This window comes from Salvelinus fontinalis, chromosome 25 (genome assembly GCF_029448725.1).
Source record: "Salvelinus fontinalis isolate EN_2023a chromosome 25, ASM2944872v1, whole genome shotgun sequence".
In the NCBI taxonomy this organism is placed as follows: Eukaryota; Metazoa; Chordata; class Actinopteri; order Salmoniformes; family Salmonidae; genus Salvelinus; species Salvelinus fontinalis.
The window spans coordinates 36,311,394-36,339,343 of record NC_074689.1 but is presented as its reverse complement, the minus strand read 5'-3'; the positions used below and the strand labels follow the sequence as shown (position 1 = coordinate 36,339,343).

The window sequence follows — 27,950 nt, the reverse complement described above, 5'->3', positions numbered from 1 at the left end:
GTATTGTGTTTGCTGACTCTACCTTGAAAAAAGGTCATATACGCTTGAGCTGAAACCCACAGTGTTAACAATCCCGCTAACCTTAAGGAAATTGCCTAATTTTTTATATATATATAAAAAATAAAAAAAACACACATCGTCAGTAGCGCAGTGCACCGTCTCACGACCAGAGACCAAAGTCAATCTCAAAAAAGAAAAGCATGATTTTAGAATTTTTTTTATTTGAGCTTCCACAAGATCCACTTCCAATGAGAAACGGATGAAAGTACAGCTCCTCTCACATTTAATTTATATAATGGATGGGCTCAGACACGAGGGCCTAAAATAGCTAAAGATGGCAAGTCCGGCACACGTTGGGTAAATAAATAAAATTACAACATAAAATGTGTATATTGACCTGCATACAGTGAATGCAGATGAATTCCTTCACAACTCAGATGATGAATCATATATGGGACAAAACACTGATACAGCCATTTTGTATAGGTATATTAAAAGTTGTATGGTTTTAATGATAAACCCATATTTTATGGTCGGTGTTTCTATCACTAATATTCCGCTCAGTGAAAAGGCTATAGGCCAAGTAGGATCAGATCTGCAACCAATTGTTTTCTCTCATAACTTTGATAGCATATCAAATACACGATGAGGTTTTCATGCACAAAATTGCTAAAGAAAAACAATTGTGCGATAAAAGATCCTATTGGCTGAGGACTATAGGGGGGTTCACATGCTGCTGAAACTGTCGTTTCAAGTTTCCCTTGAACGACCCTCCAAGTCGTCATTACCGAAGACATTTAACCACTGGCCTTTCCCCTTTTCAACCAAAAGTTAACAATAAATACATTTGACAATTACAAACTTATCAATGTGGATAATGTAGCTAGTTTGACCATATTGGCCATGTTTAGCAAGCTAGCTAACTTAATTATTAGCTAGCTTCTTATTGGTTCAAGAATTGGTCCGACTTCAAAAGCACATATCGGATTGACAACCTCGCACTTTCCCAGGAGCACTTTAATGCAGCACTTTCTTGATCAATACTGTATATACAAACTTTTCAAGGGGGAAAACTTGAGAGAGGGGGGGGGGGCGACGACAATGGCAATATCAAAAAACGAAAATCCTGGCATTGAAAGGGCATTTTGAGCTCAGGGTGTTGAAATGAACCTTGCTTTGGGCTTTTGTCGCCTTGACAAAGCTGCCGTACGGGAACGCCTGCCCAACATGAATGGCTCAGACAGAGGAGTCAACGTCCAGAGGGATGAAACAAGGTGCGATTATGAGTAAGTCAGTCATTTACATTGAAGGGGAAGAAACCTATAAAAGCCTCTAAAGGCCACTCCATTGTACATCTTCAAATTTACATAATTCAGATAATATGTCTTATAGGGTTGGGGTCAAATCCATTTTAAGTCAGGAAGTACACTGAAATTCGAATTCCTATTATCTTCAATGCTTTTTCCATTGAGGAATATTTTGAAAAGGAACTTGGTTTACTTTCTGAATGGACTAGAATTGAAATGGATTTGACTCCAGTCCTGATGTCTAACTGTCTCTGACTAGGCTTCTCTCAGCGAGTCATCTAGGGTCCAGGGCCTTGCCCTCTAGGACCAGCTTGATCTCTTTGGCGTCCAGAGTTTCGTACGTTAGCAGAGCCTCGGCCAGCGTCTTGTGCTCATCACTGTAGGTCTTCAAGAGGTTTTTGGCTCGCTCATACGAGTCCTGGATAGGAGAGAGAGAGAGAATGAATGTCAAAGAAAAACAGAATGTAATCTTTAACTAGGAAAGTCAGTTAAGAACTAATTCTTATTTACAATGACGGCCTACACTGGCCAAACCTGGACGACGCTGGGCCAATTGTGCACCGCCCTAAGGGACTCTCAATCACGGCCAGTTGTGAAACAGCCTGGAATCGAACTAGGGTGTCTGTAGTGACGCCTCAAGCGCTGAGAAGCAGTGCCTCAGACCGCTGCACCAGGGTGTCTGTAGTGAAGCAGTGCCTCAGACCGCTGCACCAGGGTCTGTAGTGAAGCAGTGCCTCAGACCGCTGCACCAGGGTCTGTAGAGAAGCAGTGCCTCAGACCGCTGCACCAGGGTCTGTAGAGAAGCAGTGCCTCAGACCGCTGCACCAGGGTCTGTAGTGAAGCAGTACCTCAGACCGCTGCACCAGGGTCTGTAGTGAAGCAGTGCCTCAGACCGCTGCACCAGGGTCTGTAGTGAAGCAGTGCCTCAGACCGCTGCACCAGGGTCTGTAGTGAAGCAGTGCCTCAGACCGCTGCACCAGGGTCTGTAGTGAAGCAGTGCCTCAGACCGCTGCACCAGGGTCTGTAGTGAAGCAGTGCCTCAGACCGCTGCACCAGGGTCTGTAGTGAAGCAGTGCCTCAGACCGCTGCACCAGGGTCTGTAGTGAAGCAGTGCCTCAGACCGCTGCACCAGGGTCTGTAGTGAAGCAGTGCCTCAGACCGCTGCACCAGGGTCTGTAGTGAAGCAGTGCCTCAGACCGCTGCACCAGGGTCTGTAGTGAAGCAGTGCCTCAGACCGCTGCACCAGGGTCTGTAGTGAAGCAGTACCTCAGACCGCTGCACCAGGGTCTGTAGAGAAGCAGTGCCTCAGACCGCTGCACCAGGGTCTGTAGTGAAGCAGTGCCTCAGACCGCTGCACCAGGGTCTGTAGTGAAGCAGTGCCTCAGACCGCTGCACCAGGGTCTGTAGTGAAGCAGTGCCTCAGACCGCTGCACCAGGGTCTGTAGTGAAGCAGGGCCTCAGACCGCTGCACCAGGGTCTGTAGTGAAGCAGTACCTCAGACCGCTGCACCAGGGTCTGTAGTGAAGCAGTGCCTCAGACCGCTGCACCAGGGTCTGTAGTGAAGCAGTGCCTCAGACCGCTGCACCAGGGTCTGTAGTGAAGCAGTACCTCAGACCGCTGCACCAGGGTCTGTAGAGAAGCAGGGCCTCAGACCGCTGCACCAGGGTCTGTAGTGAAGCAGTACCTCAGACCGCTGCACCAGGGTCTGTAGTGAAGCAGTACCTCAGACCGCTGCACCAGGGTCTGTAGTGAAGCGGTGCCTCAGACCGCTGCACCAGGGTCTGTAGAGAAGCGGTACCTCAGACCGCTGCACCAGGGTCTGTAGTGAAGCGGTACCTCAGACCGCTGCACCAGGGTCTGTAGTGAAGCGGTACCTCAGACCGCTGCACCAGGGTCTGTAGTGAAGCGGTACCTCAGACCGCTGCACCAGGGTCTGTAGTGAAGCGGTACCTCAGACCGCTGCACCAGGGTCTGTAGAGAAGCGGTACCTCAGACCGCTGCACCAGGGTCTGTAGAGAAGCGGTACCTCAGACCGCTGCACCAGGGTCTGTAGAGAAGCGGTACCTCAGACCGCTGCACCAGGGTCTGTAGTGAAGCGGTGCCTCAGACCGCTGCACCAGGGTCTGTAGTGAAGCGGTGCCTCAGACCGCTGCACCAGGGTCTGTAGAGAAGCGGTGCCTCAGACCGCTGCACCAGGGTCTGTAGTGAAGCGGTACCTCAGACCGCTGCACCAGGGTCTGTAGAGAAGCGGTACCTCAGACCGCTGCACCAGGGTCTGTAGAGAAGCGGTACCTCAGACCGCTGCACCAGGGTCTGTAGAGAAGCGGTGCCTCAGACCGCTGCACCAGGGTCTGTAGTGAAGCAGTGCCTCAGACCGCTGCACCAGGGTCTGTAGAGAAGCAGTGCCTCAGACCGCTGCACCAGGGTCTGTAGAGAAGCAGTGCCTCAGACCGCTGCACCAGGGTCTGTAGAGAAGCAGTGCCTCAGACCGCTGCACCAGGGTCTGTAGAGAAGCAGTGCCTCAGACCGCTGCACCAGGGTCTGTAGAGAAGCAGTGCCTCAGACCGCTGCACCAGGGTCTGTAGAGAAGCAGTGCCTCAGACCGCTGCACCAGGGTCTGTAGTGAAGCAGTGCCTCAGACCGCTGCACCAGGGTCTGTAGTGAAGCAGTGCCTCAGACCGCTGCACCAGGGTCTGTAGAGAAGCAGTGCCTCAGACCGCTGCACCAGGGTCTGTAGAGAAGCAGTGCCTCAGACCGCTGCACCAGGGTCTGTAGAGAAGCAGTGCCTCAGACCGCTGCACCAGGGTCTGTAGAGAAGCAGTGCCTCAGACCGCTGCACCAGGGTCTGTAGAGAAGCAGTGCCTCAGACCGCTGCACCAGGGTCTGTAGAGAAGCAGTGCCTCAGACCGCTGCACCAGGGTCTGTAGAGAAGCAGTACCTCAGACCGCTGCACCAGGGTCTGTAGAGAAGCAGTACCTCAGACCGCTGCACCAGGGTCTGTAGAGAAGCAGTACCTCAGACCGCTGCACCAGGGTCTGTAGAGAAGCAGTGCCTCAGACCGCTGCACCAGGGTCTGTAGTGAAGCAGTGCCTCAGACCGCTGCACCAGGGTCTGTAGTGAAGCAGTACCTCAGACCGCTGCACCAGGGTCTGTAGTGAAGCAGTGCCTCAGACCGCTGCACCAGGGTCTGTAGTGAAGCAGTACCTCAGACCGCTGCACCAGGGTCTGTAGTGAAGCAGTACCTCAGACCGCTGCACCAGGGTCTGTAGAGAAGCAGTGCCTCAGACCGCTGCACCAGGGTCTGTAGTGAAGCAGTACCTCAGACCGCTGCACCAGGGTCTGTAGAGAAGCAGTACCTCAGACCGCTGCACCAGGGTCTGTAGTGAAGCAGTACCTCAGACCGCTGCACCAGGGTCTGTAGTGAAGCAGTACCTCAGACCGCTGCACCAGGGTCTGTAGTGAAGCAGTGCCTCAGACCGCTGCACCAGGGTCTGTAGTGAAGCAGTGCCTCAGACCGCTGCACCAGGGTCTGTAGTGAAGCAGTACCTCAGACCGCTGCACCAGGGTCTGTAGTGAAGCAGTACCTCAGACCGCTGCACCAGGGTCTGTAGAGAAGCAGTACCTCAGACCGCTGCACCAGGGTCTGTAGAGAAGCAGTGCCTCAGACCGCTGCACCAGGGTCTGTAGAGAAGCAGTGCCTCAGACCGCTGCACCAGGGTCTGTAGAGAAGCAGTGCCTCAGACCGCTGCACCAGGGTCTGTAGAGAAGCAGTGCCTCAGACCGCTGCACCAGGGTCTGTAGTGAAGCAGTGCCTCAGACCGCTGCACCAGGGTCTGTAGAGAAGCAGTGCCTCAGACCGCTGCACCAGGGTCTGTAGAGAAGCAGTACCTCAGACCGCTGCACCAGGGTCTGTAGAGAAGCAGTGCCTCAGACCGCTGCACCAGGGTCTGTAGAGAAGCAGTGCCTCAGACCGCTGCACCAGGGTCTGTAGTGAAGCAGTGCCTCAGACCGCTGCACCAGGGTCTGTAGTGAAGCAGTGCCTCAGACCGCTGCACCAGGGTCTGTAGAGAAGCAGTGCCTCAGACCGCTGCACCAGGGTCTGTAGAGAAGCAGTGCCTCAGACCGCTGCACCAGGGTCTGTAGAGAAGCAGTGCCTCAGACCGCTGCACCAGGGTCTGTAGAGAAGCAGTGCCTCAGACCGCTGCACCAGGGTCTGTAGAGAAGCAGTGCCTCAGACCGCTGCACCAGGGTCTGTAGAGAAGCAGTGCCTCAGACCGCTGCACCAGGGTCTGTAGAGAAGCAGTGCCTCAGACCGCTGCACCAGGGTCTGTAGAGAAGCAGTACCTCAGACCGCTGCACCAGGGTCTGTAGAGAAGCAGTACCTCAGACCGCTGCACCAGGGTCTGTAGAGAAGCAGTACCTCAGACCGCTGCACCAGGGTCTGTAGAGAAGCAGTACCTCAGACCGCTGCACCAGGGTCTGTAGAGAAGCAGTACCTCAGACCGCTGCACCAGGGTCTGTAGAGAAGCAGTACCTCAGACCGCTGCACCAGGGTCTGTAGAGAAGCAGTACCTCAGACCGCTGCACCAGGGTCTGTAGAGAAGCAGTACCTCAGACCGCTGCACCAGGGTCTGTAGAGAAGCAGTGCCTCAGACCGCTGCACCAGGGTCTGTAGAGAAGCAGTGCCTCAGACCGCTGCACCAGGGTCTGTAGAGAAGCAGTGCCTCAGACCGCTGCACCAGGGTCTGTAGAGAAGCAGTGCCTCAGACCGCTGCACCAGGGTCTGTAGAGAAGCAGTGCCTCAGACCGCTGCACCAGGGTCTGTAGAGAAGCAGTGCCTCAGACCGCTGCACCAGGGTCTGTAGAGAAGCAGTGCCTCAGACCGCTGCACCAGGGTCTGTAGAGAAGCAGTTCCTCAGACCGCTGCACCAGGGTCTGTAGTGAAGCAGTACCTCAGACCGCTGCACCAGGGTCTGTAGTGAAGCAGTACCTCAGACCGCTGCACCAGGGTCTGTAGAGAAGCAGTGCCTCAGACCGCTGCACCAGGGTCTGTAGAGAAGCAGTACCTCAGACCGCTGCACCAGGGTCTGTAGAGAAGCAGTGCCTCAGACCGCTGCACCAGGGTCTGTAGAGAAGCAGTGCCTCAGACCGCTGCACCAGGGTCTGTAGAGAAGCAGTGCCTCAGACCGCTGCACCAGGGTCTGTAGTGAAGCAGTGCCTCAGACCGCTGCACCAGGGTCTGTAGAGAAGCAGTGCCTCAGACCGCTGCACCAGGGTCTGTAGAGAAGCAGTACCTCAGACCGCTGCACCAGGGTCTGTAGAGAAGCAGTACCTCAGACCGCTGCACCAGGGTCTGTAGAGAAGCAGTACCTCAGACCGCTGCACCAGGGTCTGTAGTGAAGCAGTGCCTCAGACCGCTGCACCAGGGTCTGTAGTGAAGCAGTGCCTCAGACCGCTGCACCAGGGTCTGTAGTGAAGCAGTGCCTCAGACCGCTGCACCAGGGTCTGTAGAGAAGCAGTGCCTCAGACCGCTGCACCAGGGTCTGTAGTGAAGCAGTGCCTCAGACCGCTGCACCAGGGTCTGTAGTGAAGCAGTGCCTCAGACCGCTGCACCAGGGTCTGTAGTGAAGCAGTGCCTCAGACCGCTGCACCAGGGTCTGTAGAGAAGCAGTGCCTCAGACCGCTGCACCAGGGTCTGTAGAGAAGCAGTACCTCAGACCGCTGCACCAGGGTCTGTAGTGAAGCAGTGCCTCAGACCGCTGCACCAGGGTCTGTAGTGAAGCAGTGCCTCAGACCGCTGCACCAGGGTCTGTAGAGAAGCAGTACCTCAGACCGCTGCACCAGGGTCTGTAGAGAAGCAGTGCCTCAGACCGCTACACCAGGGTCTGTAGAGAAGCAGTGCCTCAGACCGCTGCACCAGGGTCTGTAGTGAAGCAGTACCTCAGACCGCTGCACCAGGGTCTGTAGTGAAGCAGTACCTCAGACCGCTGCACCAGGGTCTGTAGTGAAGCAGTACCTCAGACCGCTGCACCAGGGTCTGTAGTGAAGCAGTACCTCAGACCGCTGCACCAGGGTCTGTAGAGAAGCAGTACCTCAGACCGCTGCACCAGGGTCTGTAGAGAAGCAGTACCTCAGACCGCTGCACCAGGGTCTGTAGTGAAGCAGTGCCTCAGACCGCTGCACCAGGGTCTGTAGTGAAGCAGTGCCTCAGACCGCTGCACCAGGGTCTGTAGAGCAGCAGTACCTCAGACCGCTGCACCAGGGTCTGTAGAGAAGCAGTACCTCAGACCGCTGCACCAGGGTCTGTAGAGAAGCAGTGCCTCAGACCGCTGCACCAGGGTCTGTAGTGAAGCAGTGCCTCAGACCGCTGCACCAGGGTCTGTAGAGAAGCAGTACCTCAGACCGCTGCACCAGGGTCTGTAGAGAAGCAGTACCTCAGACCGCTGCACCAGGGTCTGTAGAGAAGCAGTACCTCAGACCGCTGCACCAGGGTCTGTAGAGAAGCAGTACCTCAGACCGCTGCACCAGGGTCTGTAGAGAAGCAGTGCCTCAGACCGCTGCACCAGGGTCTGTAGAGAAGCAGTGCCTCAGACCGCTGCACCAGGGTCTGTAGTGAAGCAGTGCCTCAGACCGCTGCACCAGGGTCTGTAGTGAAGCAGTGCCTCAGACCGCTGCACCAGGGTCTGTAGAGATGCAGTGCCTCAGACCGCTGCACCAGGGTCTGTAGAGAAGCAGTGCCTCAGACCGCTGCACCAGGGTCTGTAGAGAAGCAGTGCCTCAGACCGCTGCACCAGGGTCTGTAGAGAAGCAGTGCCTCAGACCGCTGCACCAGGGTCTGTAGAGAAGCAGTGCCTCAGACCGCTGCACCAGGGTCTGTAGAGAAGCAGTGCCTCAGACCGCTGCACCAGGGTCTGTAGTGAAGCAGTACCTCAGACCGCTGCACCAGGGTCTGTAGAGAAGCAGTGCCTCAGACCGCTGCACCAGGGTCTGTAGAGAAGCAGTGCCTCAGACCGCTGCACCAGGGTCTGTAGTGAAGCAGTGCCTCAGACCGCTGCACCAGGGTCTGTAGTGAAGCAGTGCCTCAGACCGCTGCACCAGGGTCTGTAGAGAAGCAGTACCTCAGACCGCTGCACCAGGGTCTGTAGAGAAGCAGTACCTCAGACCGCTGCACCAGGGTCTGTAGAGAAGCAGTACCTCAGACCGCTGCACCAGGGTCTGTAGAGAAGCAGTGCCTCAGACCGCTGCACCAGGGTCTGTAGTGAAGCAGTACCTCAGACCGCTGCACCAGGGTCTGTAGTGAAGCAGTGCCTCAGACCGCTGCACCAGGGTCTGTAGTGAAGCAGTACCTCAGACCGCTGCACCAGGGTCTGTAGAGAAGCAGTACCTCAGACCGCTGCACCAGGGTCTGTAGTGAAGCAGTACCTCAGACCGCTGCACCAGGGTCTGTAGTGAAGCAGTACCTCAGACCGCTGCACCAGGGTCTGTAGAGAAGCAGTACCTCAGACCGCTGCACCAGGGTCTGTAGTGAAGCAGTACCTCAGACCGCTGCACCAGGGTCTGTAGAGAAGCAGTACCTCAGACCGCTGCACCAGGGTCTGTAGAGAAGCAGTACCTCAGACCGCTGCACCAGGGTCTGTAGAGAAGCAGTACCTCAGACCGCTGCACCAGGGTCTGTAGAGAAGCAGTACCTCAGACCGCTGCACCAGGGTCTGTAGAGAAGCAGTACCTCAGACCGCTGCACCAGGGTCTGTAGAGAAGCAGTACCTCAGACCGCTGCACCAGGGTCTGTAGAGAAGCAGTGCCTCAGACCGCTGCACCAGGGTCTGTAGTGAAGCAGTACCTCAGACCGCTGCACCAGGGTCTGTAGTGAAGCAGTGCCTCAGACCGCTGCACCAGGGTCTGTAGAGAAGCAGTGCCTCAGACCGCTGCACCAGGGTCTGTAGTGAAGCAGTACCTCAGACCGCTGCACCAGGGTCTGTAGTGAAGCAGTGCCTCAGACCGCTGCACCAGGGTCTGTAGTGAAGCAGTGCCTCAGACCGCTGCACCAGGGTCTGTAGTGAAGCAGTACCTCAGACCGCTGCACCAGGGTCTGTAGAGAAGCAGTACCTCAGACCGCTGCACCAGGGTCTGTAGTGAAGCAGTACCTCAGACCGCTGCACCAGGGTCTGTAGTGAAGCAGTACCTCAGACCGCTGCACCAGGGTCTGTAGAGAAGCAGTACCTCAGACCGCTGCACCAGGGTCTGTAGTGAAGCAGTACCTCAGACCGCTGCACCAGGGTCTGTAGAGAAGCAGTACCTCAGACCGCTGCACCAGGGTCTGTAGAGAAGCAGTACCTCAGACCGCTGCACCAGGGTCTGTAGTGAAGCAGTACCTCAGACCGCTGCACCAGGGTCTGTAGTGAAGCAGTACCTCAGACCGCTGCACCAGGGTCTGTAGTGAAGCAGTACCTCAGACCGCTGCACCAGGGTCTGTAGTGAAGCAGTACCTCAGACCGCTGCACCAGGGTCTGTAGAGAAGCAGTACCTCAGACCGCTGCACCAGGGTCTGTAGAGCAGCAGTACCTCAGACCGCTGCACCAGGGTCTGTAGAGAAGCAGTACCTCAGACCGCTGCACCAGGGTCTGTAGAGAAGCAGTGCCTCAGACCGCTGCACCAGGGTCTGTAGTGAAGCAGTACCTCAGACCGCTGCACCAGGGTCTGTAGAGAAGCAGTACCTCAGACCGCTGCACCAGGGTCTGTAGAGAAGCAGTACCTCAGACCGCTGCACCAGGGTCTGTAGAGAAGCAGTACCTCAGACCGCTGCACCAGGGTCTGTAGAGAAGCAGTACCTCAGACCGCTGCACCAGGGTCTGTAGTGAAGCAGTACCTCAGACCGCTGCACCAGGGTCTGTAGAGAAGCAGTACCTCAGACCGCTGCACCAGGGTCTGTAGAGAAGCAGTGCCTCAGACCGCTGCACCAGGGTCTGTAGTGAAGCAGTGCCTCAGACCGCTGCACCAGGGTCTGTAGTGAAGCAGTGCCTCAGACCGCTGCACCAGGGTCTGTAGTGAAGCAGTACCTCAGACCGCTGCACCAGGGTCTGTAGAGAAGCAGTACCTCAGACCGCTGCACCAGGGTCTGTAGAGAAGCAGTACCTCAGACCGCTGCACCAGGGTCTGTAGTGAAGCAGTACCTCAGACCGCTGCACCAGGGTCTGTAGAGAAGCAGTACCTCAGACCGCTGCACCAGGGTCTGTAGAGAAGCAGTACCTCAGACCGCTGCACCAGGGTCTGTAGAGAAGCAGTACCTCAGACCGCTGCACCAGGGTCTGTAGTGAAGCAGTACCTCAGACCGCTGCACCAGGGTCTGTAGAGAAGCAGTACCTCAGACCGCTGCACCAGGGTCTGTAGAGAAGCAGTACCTCAGACCGCTGCACCAGGGTCTGTAGTGAAGCAGTACCTCAGACCGCTGCACCAGGGTCTGTAGAGAAGCAGTACCTCAGACCGCTGCACCAGGGTCTGTAGTGAAGCAGTACCTCAGACCGCTGCACCAGGGTCTGTAGTGAAGCAGTACCTCAGACCGCTGCACCAGGGTCTGTAGAGAAGCAGTACCTCAGACCGCTGCACCAGGGTCTGTAGAGAAGCAGTACCTCAGACCGCTGCACCAGGGTCTGTAGTGAAGCAGTACCTCAGACCGCTGCACCAGGGTCTGTAGTGAAGCAGTACCTCAGAGCGCTGCACCAGGGTCTGTAGAGAAGCAGTGCCTCAGACCGCTGCACCAGGGTCTGTAGAGAAGCAGTGCCTCAGACCGCTGCACCAGGGTCTGTAGAGAAGCAGTGCCTCAGACCGCTGCACCAGGGTCTGTAGAGAAGCAGTGCCTCAGACCGCTGCACCAGGGTCTGTAGTGAAGCAGTACCTCAGACCGCTGCACCAGGGTCTGTAGAGAAGCAGTACCTCAGACCGCTGCACCAGGGTCTGTAGAGAAGCAGTGCCTCAGACCGCTGCACCAGGGTCTGTAGAGAAGCAGTGCCTCAGACCGCTGCACCAGGGTCTGTAGAGAAGCAGTGCCTCAGACCGCTGCACCAGGGTCTGTAGTGAAGCAGTACCTCAGACCGCTGCACCAGGGTCTGTAGAGAAGCAGTACCTCAGACCGCTGCACCAGGGTCTGTAGAGAAGCAGTGCCTCAGACCGCTGCACCAGGGTCTGTAGTGAAGCAGTACCTCAGACCGCTGCACCAGGGTCTGTAGTGAAGCAGTGCCTCAGACCGCTGCACCAGGGTCTGTAGTGAAGCAGTGCCTCAGACCGCTGCACCAGGGTCTGTAGTGAAGCAGTACCTCAGACCGCTGCACCAGGGTCTGTAGAGAAGCAGTACCTCAGACCGCTGCACCAGGGTCTGTAGTGAAGCAGTACCTCAGACCGCTGCACCAGGGTCTGTAGTGAAGCAGTACCTCAGACCGCTGCACCAGGGTCTGTAGAGAAGCAGTACCTCAGACCGCTGCACCAGGGTCTGTAGTGAAGCAGTACCTCAGACCGCTGCACCAGGGTCTGTAGAGAAGCAGTACCTCAGACCGCTGCACCAGGGTCTGTAGAGAAGCAGTACCTCAGACCGCTGCACCAGGGTCTGTAGAGAAGCAGTACCTCAGACCGCTGCACCAGGGTCTGTAGAGAAGCAGTACCTCAGACCGCTGCACCAGGGTCTGTAGAGAAGCAGTACCTCAGACCGCTGCACCAGGGTCTGTAGAGAAGCAGTACCTCAGACCGCTGCACCAGGGTCTGTAGAGAAGCAGTGCCTCAGACCGCTGCACCAGGGTCTGTAGTGAAGCAGTACCTCAGACCGCTGCACCAGGGTCTGTAGTGAAGCAGTGCCTCAGACCGCTGCACCAGGGTCTGTAGTGAAGCAGTACCTCAGACCGCTGCACCAGGGTCTGTAGTGAAGCAGTGCCTCAGACCGCTGCACCAGGGTCTGTAGTGAAGCAGTGCCTCAGACCGCTGCACCAGGGTCTGTAGAGAAGCAGTACCTCAGACCGCTGCACCAGGGTCTGTAGTGAAGCAGTACCTCAGACCGCTGCACCAGGGTCTGTAGAGAAGCAGTACCTCAGACCGCTGCACCAGGGTCTGTAGAGAAGCAGTACCTCAGACCGCTGCACCAGGGTCTGTAGTGAAGCAGTACCTCAGACCGCTGCACCAGGGTCTGTAGTGAAGCAGTACCTCAGACCGCTGCACCAGGGTCTGTAGAGAAGCAGTACCTCCGACCGCTGCACCAGGGTCTGTAGAGAAGCAGTGCCTCAGACCGCTGCACCAGGGTCTGTAGAGAAGCAGTACCTCAGACCGCTGCACCAGGGTCTGTAGAGAAGCAGTACCTCAGACCGCTGCACCAGGGTCTGTAGAGAAGCAGTACCTCAGACCGCTGCACCAGGGTCTGTAGAGAAGCAGTACCTCAGACCGCTGCACCAGGGTCTGTAGAGAAGCAGTACCTCAGACCGCTGCACCAGGGTCTGTAGTGAAGCAGTACCTCAGACCGCTGCACCAGGGTCTGTAGAGAAGCAGTACCTCAGACCGCTGCACCAGGGTCTGTAGAGAAGCAGTACCTCAGACCGCTGCACCAGGGTCTGTAGAGAAGCAGTACCTCAGACCGCTGCACCAGGGTCTGTAGAGAAGCAGTACCTCAGACCGCTGCACCACTCAGGAGCACCGGATTATTATCACACTTTCATAAGAGTGAATATTGAAGAAACTACTATTTAGAAAGTTGAATGGTTATTGGTTGGTTAATACGAAAAGTAACTGTACTGAACAAAAATATAAAAACACAACATGTAAAGTGTTTGTCCTATGTTGAAATAAAAAAAGATCCCAGAAATGTTCCATACGCACAAAAAGCTTATGTCTCTCGAAGATGCTGTGCGCGAATTTGTTTATATCCCTGTTAGTGAGCATTTCTCCTTTGCCAAGATAATCCATCCACCTGACAGGTGTGGCATATCAAGAAGCTGATTAAAAAGCATGATTATTACACAGGTTCACCTTGTGCTGGGGACAATAAAAGGCCACTAACATGTGAAGTTGTGTCACACAACACAATGCCACAGATGTCTCATGTTGAGGGAGCGTGCAATTGGCACGCTGACTGCAAGAATGTCTACCAGAGCTGTTGCCAGATAATATCTCTACCATAACCCGCATCCAACGTCATTTTAAAGAGTTTGGCAGTACGTCCAACCGGCTTCACAACCGCAGACCACATGTAACCACGTGAACCCAGTACCACCTGAGATCAGCCACCCGGACAACTTATGAAACTGTGGGTTTGCAAAAAAATATATATATATTCTGCACAAACTGTCAGAAACCGTCTCAGGGAAGCTCATCTGCATGTTAGTCGTCCTCACCAGGGTCTTGACCAAACTGCAGCAAATGCTCACCTTCGATGGCCACTGTCACGCTGGAGAAGTGTGCTCCTCACGGTTGAACCACAGTTCCAACTTTACCGGGCAGACCGTGTATATGACGTCGTGTGGGCGAGCGGTTTGCTGATGTAAACGTTGTGAACAGAGCGCCCTATGGTGGTGGGGTTATGGTATGGACAGGCATAAGCTACGGACAACGAACACAATTGCATTTCATCGATGGCAATTTGAATGCACAGAGATACCGTGACCAGATCATGAGGCCCATTGTCGTGCCATTCATCCACTGCCATCACCTCATGTTTCAGGATGATAATGCACAGCCCCATGTCGCAAGGATCTGTACACAATTCCTGGAATTTGAACATATCCCAGTTCTTCCATGGCCTGCATACTCACCTGACATGTCACCCATTGAGCATGTTTGGGATGCTCTGGATCAATGTGTTCCAGTTCACGCCAATATCCAGCAACTTCGCACAGCCATTGAAGAGGAGTGGGACAACATTCTACAATCAACAGCCTGATCAACTCTATGTGAAGGAGATGTATCTCTGGATGAGTCAAATGGTCACACCAGATAATGACTGGTTTTCTGATCCACACCCCTACCTTTTTCTTTTTAAGGTATCTGTGACCAACAGATGCATATCTGTATTCCCAATTGTGAAATCCATCAAGTAGGGCTCAATTCATTTAAATTTAGTGATTTCCTTATATGAACTGTAACTCGAAAATCGTAGAAATTGTATCGTTTATATTTTTGTTTAGTGTAGATAGGATTTGACATTAAAAAAAGTGCAGTGGGGGAAGGTTTGGGAAGCTTACCTTGAGCAGGACCCTGACTTCCTGTTCGATGGCGGCCTGCGTCTCAGGGCTCTGTTTGGTCACTTCAGCATAGGTCATGACACCAAGCTGAAAAAATAAGGTTTAGTCTCAGGGTTAGGGGCACAGCAACAGTCTCAGGGTTAGGGGCACAGCAACAGTCTCAGGGTTAGGGGCACAGCAGACCACTTATGCATCAGCTACTCCTAGGCTCTGCGATAGACTAGCGTCCTGTCCAGGGAGTGTACTTGTACATCAAGCTTCCTCACGCTACAGAAACAGGAGATAGACTAGCGTCCTGTCCAGGGAGTGTACTTGTACATCAAGCTTCCTCACGCTACAGAAACAGGAGATAGGTTCCTGCTCCTGTAGGTTCCTGCTCCTGTGAGCCATTCCGGCACGCACAAGCCAAGGCTTCTTCCTTATAGTAATGAACAGGGTAAGGCCGCATGGGTTGCCAGGTCTGTGGCACAGTAAATCAGTCACTAATTTCAGGGTTGGCAGGTTAAGTAAACGGTTGGATCAAAATAGTCAGAGAGCTGGAGGACATTGAGGTTACCAAAAAATATACATATATCCCTCTAATCAAATAGCTCCTCCGTATGCGTTTCAAAATTACATTTGGCCCAATAATTTCTTTAAACTAGGCAAGTCAGTTAAGAACAAATTCTTACTAACAATGACGTTCTAGGAACAGTGGGTTAACTGTCCTGTTCAGGGGCAGAAGGACAGATGTTACCTTGTTTACTGACCCAACGCTCTAACCACTAGGCTACCTGCCACCCCAAAATTGGGCTGTCTTATGTATACATGATAAGTTCCGTGGTTGCCATGGCACTGCGAGGAAGCCTTGGCAGAGTGCTCCTGTACATTTAGGAATATTTTTGTTTTATGCGTCTCCGTCTCATGCTACCACAAGAGTGAAAGCACCGCCAGCATTCAAAAGTGACCAAAACATCAGCCAGGAAGCATAGGAACTGAGAAGTGGCCTGTGGTCACCACCTGTAGAACAATTCCTTTATTGGGGGTGTCTTGCTAATTGCCTATAATTTCCACCTTTTGTCTATTCCATTTGCACAACAGCATGTGAAATGTATTGTCAATCAGTGTTGCTTCCTAAGTGGACAGTTTGATTTCACAGAGATGTGATTGACTTGGAGTTACATTGTGTTGTTTAAGTGTTCCCTTTATTTTTTTGAGCAGTGTAATAATAATTCGGACTAGATAGCTATGCTAGCTGGCTCTGCGATCATTTGAACGATGCATCTCAATAACCCACACAGCACCGGGCGGCTTCTACAGAGCTTTTTTTTGTGGTTCCACCCACCCCGGTTTTAGGAACGTGATGAGGGGGTGCCAGGGTTTGAGGGGATACAGCTCGCCTCATAGGGTGACTATACCAGACTACTACTACTACAGACGTGTGGTGGTCTTCCAGGCGCTGAGCTTAGCCTACACCCGCCAAAGCAACACCCAGGTGGGTGTGACACTTTCAGGAGTTCATGATCCAGCCAACCTACGGAGGAGGAGGAGGAGGATACGGCGAAGGTGTCTGATGAAGAGCTTCGGATCAGTCTATCCGCTTCTCCCTCCCTGTACCATCGACATTCAGCCATCACAATCAACACCAGCTATCGGCTGTGGGAGACCATCGCATAAGTCAAGACTTGCCACTGCCAGAACCCTACTTTTGTTTTTAAAGCGTCGGAGATTCTCTTTGTAAAGAAAAGCACTACATAAAATACATCTATTATTATTATTCTAAGAGCCTCAGTAAACTACGGTCTGTACATACTACGGCCTGTACATACTACGGCCTGTACATACTACGGCCTGTACATACTACGGCCTGTACATACTACGGTCTGTAGATATGAGGTGAGTAGCAGAGTAAATCTCTCAGGGTTGAGTCGGAACAAAGTCTAGAATGTGTCGGGCACATGTACAACATGGCTGAGAGATCCCTCCAATCACGTGCAATGCCTGAGAATGGCATTACTGCACAAAGGCAACGCTGCCTTCTAAATTTATGGATACGGCCTTTGGTGAAATGAAATGCATTTAGACCATCTAAAATGCAGACTACTAGAAGAAGGAAAAAAAACGCAGTTAGGAACGATTTGTGTAGACTCATCTTCAATCTACCATTTTATGTGCACGAGGTATAATCTCTTACCTTGTCACTCATTCCGAACCTGGTCACCATCATCTTGGCTATTCTAGTCGCCCCGTCAAAGTCGCTTGACGCTCCTGGAAAACAGAGCCGCCACAATACAAGAGTAAGGCTGAGGGATGGAGAAACCGCAATACAAGAGTAAGGCTGAGGGCTGGAGAAACCGCAATACAAGAGTAAGGCTGAGGGCTGGAGAAACCGCAATACAAGAGTAAGGCTGAGGGATGGAGAAACCACAATACAAGAGTAAGGCTGAGGGATGGAGAAACCGCAATACAAGAGTAAGGCTGAGGGATGGAGAAACCACAATACAAGAGTAAGGCTGAGGGATGGAGAAACCACAATACAGGAGTAAGGCTGAGGGCTGGAGACACCGCAATACAAGAGTAAGGCTGAGGGCTGGAGAAACCACAATACAGGAGTAAGGCTGAGGGCTGGAGACACCGCAATACAAGAGTAAGGCTGAGGGCTGGAGACACCGCAATACAAGAGTAAGGCTGAGGGCTGGAGAAACCACAATACAGGAGTAAGGCTGAGGGCTGGAGAAACCACAATACAGGAGTAAGGCTGAGGGCTGGAGACACCGCAATACAAGAGTAAGGCTGAGGGATGGAGAAACCACAATACAAGAGTAAGGCTGAGGGATGGAGAAACCACAATACAAGAGTAAGGCTGAGGGATGGAGAAACCACAATACAGGAGTAAGGCTGAGGGATGGAGAAACCACAATACAAGAGTAAGGCTGAGGGATGGGGCTGGAGAACTGTAACCACTCAAATTCATAGACAGCGCTAAGGATGCATCCCCGTTATCCAAATAGTTAAGGCTATTCAGTGTTTGTTCAATAATTGTATTGTTTACAAACAACGGAGTAACTCAAGGTTATTTGGGGTTCTGACTGGGTACGACAGTTAAACTCAGCTCATTTAGAAGTTATATTCTTCAAGAATCAACTGATTATACATTCATTTACAAGTCCCCCAAAATTAATGTAGCAATATGCTCTATATCTAAAGCCCAACCGATCTAGGTTTCCCCCCCCCCCTCACCAGTCGTGATGTAATCGTCGCCAAAGATGAGTTCCTCGGCCACACGGCCTCCCATGCTGACGTCCATCTGGGCCAGGAGCTGAGCACGAGTCTCGCTCCAGCGGTCATCATCTGGGAGCATGGACACCTAAACAGACAGGAAAGACTAGCCTTCGAGAACATCCATCTTAGGTAAACCATCACATAATAGTAGTTCTCTGTTCCTCCTGAACTGTTTTAAAAGGCAAGCCCCCTGGAGCTGCCAACATCGAAACCTAGGCCCACTTCTTTCAGGAAGTCCAGGGCAACAGCACTAAGGGGCGGGGGGGTAAAGTAATGGCAGAAGGGACAATGCACCTATTCTGCAAGGTATTTTACTATATAATGGAACACATTTAGCGTCGCAATGCAAAACGTGGATGAAATGTAACAAACTATGACATTGCTAAATCAGAGATGTCATGTCAAAGCAAGTGGGATGATTAGATGGTAATATACCACGGCTTCAAACACTCCTTGGCCAATCAAAACGCAATGCTCAGTACTACTCACATGGCCAAGAGTGGGCCCTCTGGGCATGATGGTTGCCTTGTTGATGGGCATGGCGTCTTTGGTGTAATACGCCACAATGGCGTGGCCTGACTCGTGGTAGGCTGTGATTTGCTTGTTCCTCTTATCAATGTCCACACTCCTGCGCTCAGGACCTTCAGTATACAGAGAGACAAGAGTACCCACTTTGAAGAATTAAAAAAACACTTTATCATTCATATTAGTGTAGTACAGATTTTACTCCAGTACGTTTTATTTGGGAATTCCAACCTGAAAGATAGAACCACCAACTCCTGGGAAAATATCTGTCCTAGAGAATGAGAGGGATCCTGACCAGACAGGCGTTCTAACAGTCTACATTAGAATGTCTCTTAACCAGAGACTCGTTGTCATTCAGTTCTCTCACATGGCAGGTTGAGTGTGATAGACAGATAAAGGACCAGCCAAAAGTTGACACGTACTCATTCCAGGGATTTACTTTATAATGTACTATTTTCTAAATTGTAGAATAAGACATCAAGTGGAGTGACTATGTATGATGTGTCAAACTGAAATTGTATAAGGAGATCGCCGAGTCTGGGACCAGCTCGGCTTGTTACTTTTTAATAAAGCCTATTCTGAACTCACAAGCTCCAGTGTCTAAGAGATATTATTAAGAAGTATTTCCACGACAATGACAGCTGTGCACACTTGTCATTCTCTCAACCAGCTTCATGAGGTAGTCACCTGGAATGCATTTCAATTAACAGGTGTGCCTTGTTAAAAGTACATTTTAATTAATAGAAAAGGTGGTAGGTGTGTCCAAACGTTTGACTGGTACTGTATAATGCACCAAAGGCCTCTGCATTAGTTACATTTGTGTTGCTTCTTAATGGGTCCTGCTAGCACAAACATCTCTCTGAAGGAAGGTTCATATATATATATATATGTGTGTGTGTGCGTGTGTCAAATAAAATGTTATAGATCACATACACATGGTTAGCAGATGTTAACACGAGTGTAGCGACGTGTGTGTGTGTGTATGTATATGCACCCACCCATGAGGATCTTGTCCTTGGAGAACTCCAGTTCCTTCATGGTGACCTGGTCGAGGCCGTCCACCGCTGCCTTCAGGGCCGCCTGGTTCACCAGGTTCTCCAGCTCCGCCCCCGTGAAGCCCACCGTCCCTCTGGCAATGATCGCCGCGTTCACGTCTGAACACACAACCAGCAGGGCCAAAAGGAGAATGTTGTCAGTCCAAAACAGTGGGCTCTTTCATGCAGCGAATTTGTGTGTGTGTGTGTGTATGTGTGTGTGTGTGTGTGTGTGTGTGTGAGGGGAGGGGGGGGGGGGTAGCCGTGACACCTAGTGATCAGAACCTCTCGACGAGGCGGCTAGGTTTAACGTCGCTATGATAAATTAGTCAGCTGATATACTGTCTAAGCCAGGAGTTTTCAAACCTCTCCTCAGGGACCCGAGATAGTTCAGGGCTACAACAACATTGTGAAACGTCTCGGGGGGGGGGGGGGGGGGGGTCCACAAGGAGAGATCTGAAAGCCACTGATCTAAGCAACTGATTTGAAACCTACTAGGATCCACTTTGATCTTCTGCAGGTACCAGTTGAGGATCTCCGTACGTCCTTTCACGTCCGGACGAGGGACGGTCACTTGCATGTCAAACCTCCCCGGACGTACCAGGGCACTAAAAAAAAGACAGAAGAGCAATGAGCTAATGATCCAGAGAGCAATGGGCTAATGATCCAGAGAGCAATGGGCTAATGATCCAGAGAGCAATGGGCTAATGATCCAGAGAGCAATGGGCTAATGATCCAGAGAGCTATGGGCTAATGATCCAGAGAGCTATGGGCTAATGATCCAGAGAGCTATGGGCTAATGATCCAGAGAGCTATGGGCTAATGATCCAGAGAGCTATGGGCTAATGATCCAGAGAGCTATGGGCTAATGATCCAGAGAGCTATGGGCTAATGATCCAGAGAGCTATGGGCTAATGATCCAGAGAGCTATGGGCTAATGATCCAGAGAGCTATGGGCTAATGATCCAGAGAGCAATGGGCTAATGATCCAGAGAGCAATGGGCTAATGATCCAGAGAGCAATGGGCTAATGATCCAGAGAGCTATGGGCTAATGATCCAGAGAGCAATGGGCTAATGATCCAGAGACCTAACATGTTGTTTCCAATTCAAAACAAAGTACATGCTCCAATCTCAATTGTGTCAATAACAAATGCATTCTTTATTTACCTTTAGCCTTGTGATTCTACAAAGAATTTAAAAGGTTCTCCATCAATGGAGCAAAATTAAGAGCGGTTCTATTTCTGACCTCTTTCTAAATGGATTTGTTCCATTTGTACAGCTTTTTGCAGGTCCTATAGCCAGCTCTCAAGAATAACTTTCTTAGGGCGACTTTTCCAGTAATCTCATCTTTCATATCGAGGAGGGTCATGGCAAAAAAGGCAGAATCAGTTCTCTGGGCACATGGGAAGAGTAGTTCCCACTGTGCAATTTGTTCTAATTAACCACTCAGCCTTATTCCAATGTGAACCACATTTCAAGTGTGATTTTGCAACTCGGGAGCTGAAATCCAGTGGTCCCGTGTGGCTCAGTTGGTAGAGCATGGCGCTGGCAACGCCAGGGTTGTGGGTTCAATTCCCACGGGGGGGGACCAGGGTTCAATTCCCACGGGGGGGACCAGGATGAATATGTATGAACTTTCCAATTTGTAAGTCGCTCTGGATAAGAGCGTCTGCTAAATGACTTAAATGTAAATGTTAAGACTAGACAGCAAACCAGCCAGGTCCTGACAAAGGGACCAAGCCTACTGGTTTGGTGAAAAGCCTACAGAAACACCTGTTACTATCCACTGTAAACATACTTATCCAAAGCCTCAGCAAAGTTTGTAGCGCCAATAACGATGACCCCTTCGTTTGGTTTGAACCTGTGGAGTATCAACACATTGAATGAGGAAAATGCAAGCCTTGTGATATGTATCAGGTAAACATACAAAAATTATTCAGGCTTAATTCTCTGACACAATAGCTATATACAGTATATTCTGAGTTGTTCTTACCCGTCCATCTCTGCCAGTAGCTGGTTGATGGTCTGTCTGGAGTAGGGGTGCATGGGAGACTCAATCCTCTTTCCTCCCACGCTGTCAAGCTCATCAATGAAGACAACACAAGGTGCGTTGGCTTTCGCCTCTTCTGCAGACCAAACAGAAAGAGATTTAGGCTGTGTCCCTCCTTTCCTCCGCGTCATGGACACTGATCAAGAAGTACTTGATTAGTTGAAAGCCATATTGTGAAATGACTGTGATGCAGAGGGGTTACTGTTTTATTTAACTTGGTCTGTATTCCATCAGGGACCATGCTGGAAACGAATCGAATCACTAACGCTGGAAACGAATCGAATCACTAACGCTGGAAACAAATGGAATCACCAACGCTGGAAACGAATGGAATCACCAACGCTGGAAACGAATCGAATCACTAACGTTGGAAACGAATGGAATCACTAACGCTGGAAACGAATGGAATCACTAACGCTGGAAACGAATGGAATCACTAACGCTGGAAACGAATGGAATCACTAACGCTGGAAACGAATGGAATCACTAACGCTGGAAACGAATGGAATCACTAACGCTGGAAACGAATGGAATCACTAACGCTGGAAACGAATCGAATCACCAACGCTGGAAACAAATGGAATCACTAACGCTGGAAACGAATCGAATCACTAACGTTGGAAACGAATGGAATCACCAACGCTGGAAACGAATGGAATCACCAACGCTGGAAACAAATGGAATCACCAACGCTGGAAACGAATGGAATCACCAATGCTGGAAACGAATCGAATCACTAACGCTGGAAACGAATGGAATCACTAACGCTGGAAACGAATGGAGTCACTAACGTTGGAAATGAATCAAATCACGTTAAGTTGTTATCCCCTGGGTTGTAGTCCGTGTATCTTTTCCCCCAATAAATCAATTGAACCTATCAGGTCCTTACATCAATCAGCTATCATGAGTGACAGGGTGAAGGTTGGTCAGTCAGTGTATTGATAACAGTACACAGCCATAGATCTCCTCTGGGACTTACTGAAGAGGTTCCTGATGCGGCTAGCTCCGACACCCACAAACATCTCGTCAAACTCGGATCCCGATGCGTAGAAGAAGGGGACGTCGGCCTCCCCGGCTACAGCCCGAGCCAGGAGAGTCTTTCCTGTGCCTGGGGGGCCAATCAGGAGGATGCCTGACAGAACCAGAGGCCACAAAAAAGTGCAACATATGAACACATTGAAAGAAAGAAAACGTAATGGCACTGTGTAAAGGGATCACACAGAAAGATAAGACACATAAGTAGTAAGGAAGTAGCTTTGGCTTGAGGACATCCCTGCTCAGCTAATAAGTACGGAAGTAACCTTGTGGACATATCTGCTTTCTGTAGTGTGAGGCAGCTTAATCTACAAATACACCCCCTGGACAGGACTGTAGTATCATCGTAAAGCCTTAACCCCAATCTATCTCCTGTTTCTGTAGTGTGAGGCAGCTTAATCTACAAATACACCCCCTGGACAGGACTGTAGTATCATCGTAAAGCCTTAACCCCAATCTATCTCCTGTTTCTGTAGTGTGAGGCAGCTTAATGTACAAATACACCCCCTGGACAGGACTGTAGTCTCATCGTAAGGCCTTAACCCCAATCTATCTCCTGTTTCTGTAGTGTGAGGCAGCTTAATGTACAAATACACCCCCTGGACAGGACTGTAGTCTCGTCGTAAGGCCTTACCCCTAATCTATGTCCTTAATACAGAGTGCCAAGTAGACACACATTGGGTCCAATTTTTACAGTCTTTGGTATGACTGAGCCGGGGATCGAACTCCCAACCTCAGGGCGGAAGCTTAACCAAAAAGGCCACTGAGTTAGTAGGAGATAACCGAATGTCTACAGAGTATTCTTTACAGAAAGACACCGTACCTTTAGGGAGCTTCCCTCCCAGCACGGTGAACTTCTGGGGGTTTCTGAGGAACTCCACCACGTCCTGCAGTTCATTCTTGGCCTCCTCTACACCCTTGACGTGCTCAAACGTGACGCTCTTCACCTGGACCGGGTCCACTTGTGAGTCCAGGCCTGACGTGGTGCGGAACCTCACTGTTCAGTGCAAACCCATGACAAGTCAATCAGACCACTGACAGACACCACCTGGGAATCTCCAATAGGCCTCTACTTTATCATCGAAACTATGCTAGAATAACATGAACTATTGATTTTGTTAATACCACTTTCCTCATCCACTCAATATATATTCAAATATCCATTTACTATTCAATCATTCATTGTTAAATGACCAAAGGTGGAGTTTCTAATAACTACTATCATGGACCAGCGCCTGGGCAGCTAGGGGACCGGGCAGCTGGCTGATAATTGATCATAAAGCATGATCAGTGGAACAGCAGCCAATTCAACAATTGCTCTTGATGAAAAAGCACAATCACAATGCCGTGATTCATGCAAGCGTAAGAATTCAATAGAACACAAACCAGCATCAGAAAAGGACCCTTTACCCGAAAGAAACGGGCTTCTTGACAGGCCATAGATTCCCACAACGAGGAGGACCAATAGAATCAGCCTGGTCCTCCTTAGTGAGTCTGTCAATGGAAGATAGAAATATATAAATTTGTTACTGAAACAAGAGATTAAGTTCAACTCAGCAGTGCCACCTTGTGAACACTTGGTGGAACTGCTAGTGGTGGCCATGGGCTTAGTGCTTCACTGTAACTGGCAGTCATGATTGACTTCAAAGAGGAGCAAATCTGTTACGAGCTGGGGCAGGGTTTAAAATATCAGACTTAACTTTAAAAAATGTTTCTCAATGATGACTAACACCGTTCCTTTAAAGATAATGCAACATTTTGGGGGCGGCAGGTAGCCTAGTGGTTAGAGCGTTGGCCTAGTAACCAAAAGGTTGCAGGATCAAATCCCCGACAAGGTAAAAATCTGTAATTCTGCCCCTGAACAAGGCAGTGTCCCCCGTAAGCCGTCATTGTAAATAAGAATGTTCTGTACTGACTTGTCTAGTTAAATAAAGGTTAAATACATTTATTGTGTACTATTTTTTTTTTTCAAATGTTGCTTCCTGTTAGTCACTCTAGGAAGGGAATATGTTGAGTGATTAAGATGCCATATATGAAGAAAGTTGTGTGACTTGCCGTGTGTCCTCTGAGTGAAGGCCTGGGACCTCATGAAGCCCTCAGTGAAACCAGACTTGAAGGCATCTTGTTGGTCACCTTGCAGGTTCTTCTGCTTTACCACGTGATCCAGACTCTCTGCCTCTGGGGACTTGTCAGGTCTCATGAGGAGAACCTGTGACGGAGGGGTTGTGGGGGTGAAATAATGGGAGAGAGCGCATAATGTATGTGTGTCAGCGGGTGAGAGAAAGAGAGGGAGGAGAAAGCAAGATGTTGAACATGAAAATTAGATGAATGGGCCTAGCCAGAGTGGTTACAAAACATTTAAAAAACAGCCCTTCCCACATTGCCAAAAAACAAAACAGTGTGTGAGAAATCACCACCATACTATAAAGAACAAGAGAAAAAGGGTTTGGGTCACAATTTTACAACACGTGCCAATCTTCACGTTGAAGGGGAAATTCTGGTAAACTTCAGGACAACAAAACAGATGGGTTCATTGACTGCAGTGGGTTCATTGACTGCATGCCTGTCTGTCCTAGAAGGGGATTTGTGAACTATGTGACTGGTTGCATAGTGTAACACTTGCTGACCTTCATGAACGCTGAAGTGTAACCCTCTGGTTCTGCCAGCCCCTGGTAACCAGAATCCACGCGTCTGCTCTTCCTCAGAGTCTTGAAGCCTCGGTTCTGTACCCTTACTGAAGAAGAAGCAGAAGGGGGGGGGGGGGGGGGGGGCGCCAAATATTATACTATTCATTTTACTATGTTATGTCATAGGGGGAAAATATGATGACTTGTGAGTGGGCGTATTTAATTTGCCCGGTGCCGGTGGAGATTTCACTTTAGGACCAATGAAATTCTCTCAAATAGTTGATTATTTTACCATGGTGAATTGCCTATCTTCACTTGAAGGTCACTGGGCACATTCCACAGATGACACTAATGCAAAATAAACCAGGTATGGTTCCTTACCAGGCCAGTATTGGAGCTCTGAACAGATGGCATGTAGAGGACTCTGGTTTGGTCTGTGGAACATTGGCGAGCCAAAAACACCCAACCTTCCGTTTGACAACCCTATAGAAACAAATGCACAAGTTAACTGAAGACTTTCACAAATACACACATGCGTGGTATCATTTTACTACAAATATACACCCTGCAACAAAAACACAGATTCATCAAATAAAAACAACTAGGTCCTCACCATGTTTGTTTTGGAAGAAAGAGTCCGTAGAGACGTGGGACGTCCTCCATTTTGAAGCAGCTGGGCCCTCCTCTGAGCCCAGTGAGGGCAGTAACCTGTTCACCAGCTCATCCAGCTGACCCACCCTCAGGTCTGATAAGCCCAGGTCCCGGAGGTTCACAGTGGGCTGACCCACCCTGTGTTCTGCTAGACCCAGGTCCTGGAGGTTCACAGTGGGAACAGGAAGTCAGTATGAAGGACACATCAACTGTAATAATGAGCAAGCGTTGGCCATGAACAGATCTGGGACCAGGCTAACTCACGACCATAGGGGTTTCCCCTAGTGGGGGTTGCCGACCAGTCTAGTTTAGCTAAGATTGCCGTACAATCATTTAATAATTATTGGAGAAAAAAAAAAAATTAAGAGAAAAGTGGTCAAATGTAGCATTGCAGTGTGAGTTTGGCTAGCTATGCAAGTCAGGCTCAGTATGAAATTATGAGCTGCTGTTGCATTTGTAAGGGAATTTACAACTTATCTTTCATTATCTTGAAGGAGCCCAAACATCTGCAAATACATTTGACTCCAGTGGCCATGATCTCTAGCCAATTGATGAGCAATAACAACAACACATACACATTGGAGAGCTGCGAGTGACAATACATACCTGCAATAATGTAATTTATGCTCAGTGTCTATGGCACATGATATTGCTATGTTTAGACAACAACACTCTCCCTAACCACAACAAAGACATGTCTGCTTGGGGAGCTGTGCCTAGTCCGGTAGAGCTGGTGGCCCTGCACACAACAGGATTCCCATAATTCCAATGTTATATGTGAGTCAGTACAAAGTCGCACTGGGGCTCCTGAGGATAGTGGAGGGGGAGGAGCCAGTTGATGCTATAGCTATAGCTCTAAAAAGGTAGACACAGCTTGTGTACATTGAGGCTTGTCCAGTCTGAGGGAGAACTGCAGTGTTGTGTCAGGAATAAGCCTAGGCTATGAGAAGAGGAATCCATGATAACAAATGTACCACCTACGATTGCCATTAAGTAGGCTAATCTTACAGGGGAGAGAGTCTAACGGGACTGACCAGGATCCCATTGACCGCCAGACTAGCCTAAATCTAAAACTTGACCCGTACCTTAAACCGAACCAATTTGAAGATGAAATATGGGTTTGCATGTAAGCCACATCCCCTTAGTGTTATCTTACCTCTGTGAGCAACAGGTCCTGCTCTGATGTGACATATGTCTGCAGGCTCTGGACAGAAGCTGTGGCTGTGGAGCTGGCTGAGTTCTTCAGGGAATGGAGGGCATTGATGAGTTGGCCAATGAGTTGACTCGTTACCTAAGAAGAGTCAAGAGGCAACATAGATGGACAAATTGGAACTGATGAGGGAAGGTAATTTGAGTTCAACTCGTAAATATCTTCTAATGAGATCAAAGGCATTACAAGTCCCTGCCAGATAGTTACTGGTGTGAAGAGTTGCATCTAACGTTATGTACACGGGCCAGATTTGACATTGGGGGGACATTCATTTCTCCTGTTACAATTTAAAAACAGCCGTCCGCATGCCATTGATTGACAGTATTCATTGGTATTGTCATTCACAGGCAGGTGTAAATCAAGCAATACTTTTATCGCGATAGCTCGATTATGTAACTGTCTGATATGGTATGGCATAACCAATTCGTCCGCTAGTTTGGTTAGTTAACCTAATTCATAACTAGCTAGCTTCAAATGAACTTTACAACTGTCAAAAATATCGCTGTGTTAGTATGAACAGACAGCTAACTTTAGGACATACTGAGATTGAGAACTGCGTAACGTCACCTACAGTAACTAACGTTAGTTAACGTTAGCTAAATAAGCTTGATAACAAGAACTAGCAAACAATATTTATGGCGAGATAAAATACATAACTTTAAACAGCTAGCTAGTTACATGTGTTGTCTCGTATATCTAACGTTAATTAGCCAGCACATTCGAGTAGCTAGGTTACATCAGTCACCTAGATAGCTAATTAGCCAGTTATCCTATTCTGGCTTAGTGTCAACTGCCTTTACTTACCTGTGGCTGGAACGTCGCCGAGAATGAAAACATGATCACAGCAACTTGAGGGTTAGTATGTGAAGACAGACCCTCAATGTTACTGATTATACCAACTCCTCCTGGGAACAGTCCTTTTGTTTTTCTCTTGTTACTAAACTGTTACTTTCATGAAAATGGCTTCTTCATGAGAGGTCAACATCAACGTGACTTCTGGAAGAAATTACTACCGGTTTGAACACGATTATTTTCTTC

General features: G+C 50.3%; 1 protein-coding gene and 1 non-coding gene across 3 annotated transcripts; one reads left to right on the top strand and one right to left on the bottom strand.

The window, feature by feature from the left end:
* Positions 1–201: 201 nt before the first annotated feature.
* On the bottom strand, positions 202–27,948 carry LOC129823246 (ATP-dependent zinc metalloprotease YME1L1-like). 2 transcript variants are annotated; one of them, XM_055882147.1, is made up of 18 exons: positions 27,717–27,948; positions 26,859–26,993; positions 25,665–25,863; positions 25,433–25,534; positions 25,052–25,158; positions 24,480–24,633; positions 23,811–23,918; positions 23,248–23,421; positions 22,369–22,521; positions 21,333–21,465; positions 21,138–21,200; positions 19,834–19,946; positions 19,303–19,458; positions 18,269–18,420; positions 17,738–17,864; positions 16,692–16,765; positions 14,519–14,605; positions 202–1,725 (listed from the first exon to the last, which is right to left on the bottom strand). In XM_055882147.1, the coding sequence occupies exons 1-18, from the start codon at positions 27,747–27,749 to the stop codon at positions 1,582–1,584; spliced, it is 2,214 nt and encodes a 737-aa protein (XP_055738122.1). In that variant the 5' UTR covers positions 27,750–27,948; the 3' UTR covers positions 202–1,581. The 2 variants fall into 2 exon arrangements, with proteins under 2 accessions (XP_055738122.1, XP_055738123.1); XM_055882148.1 differs by having other exon boundaries at positions 23,835–23,918; positions 27,717–27,947.
* trnaa-ggc (transfer RNA alanine (anticodon GGC)) lies at positions 20,852–20,930 on the top strand. Its single transcript has one exon. It is a non-coding gene; the product is annotated as a tRNA-Ala (tRNA).
* Positions 27,949–27,950: the final 2 nt, after the last annotated feature.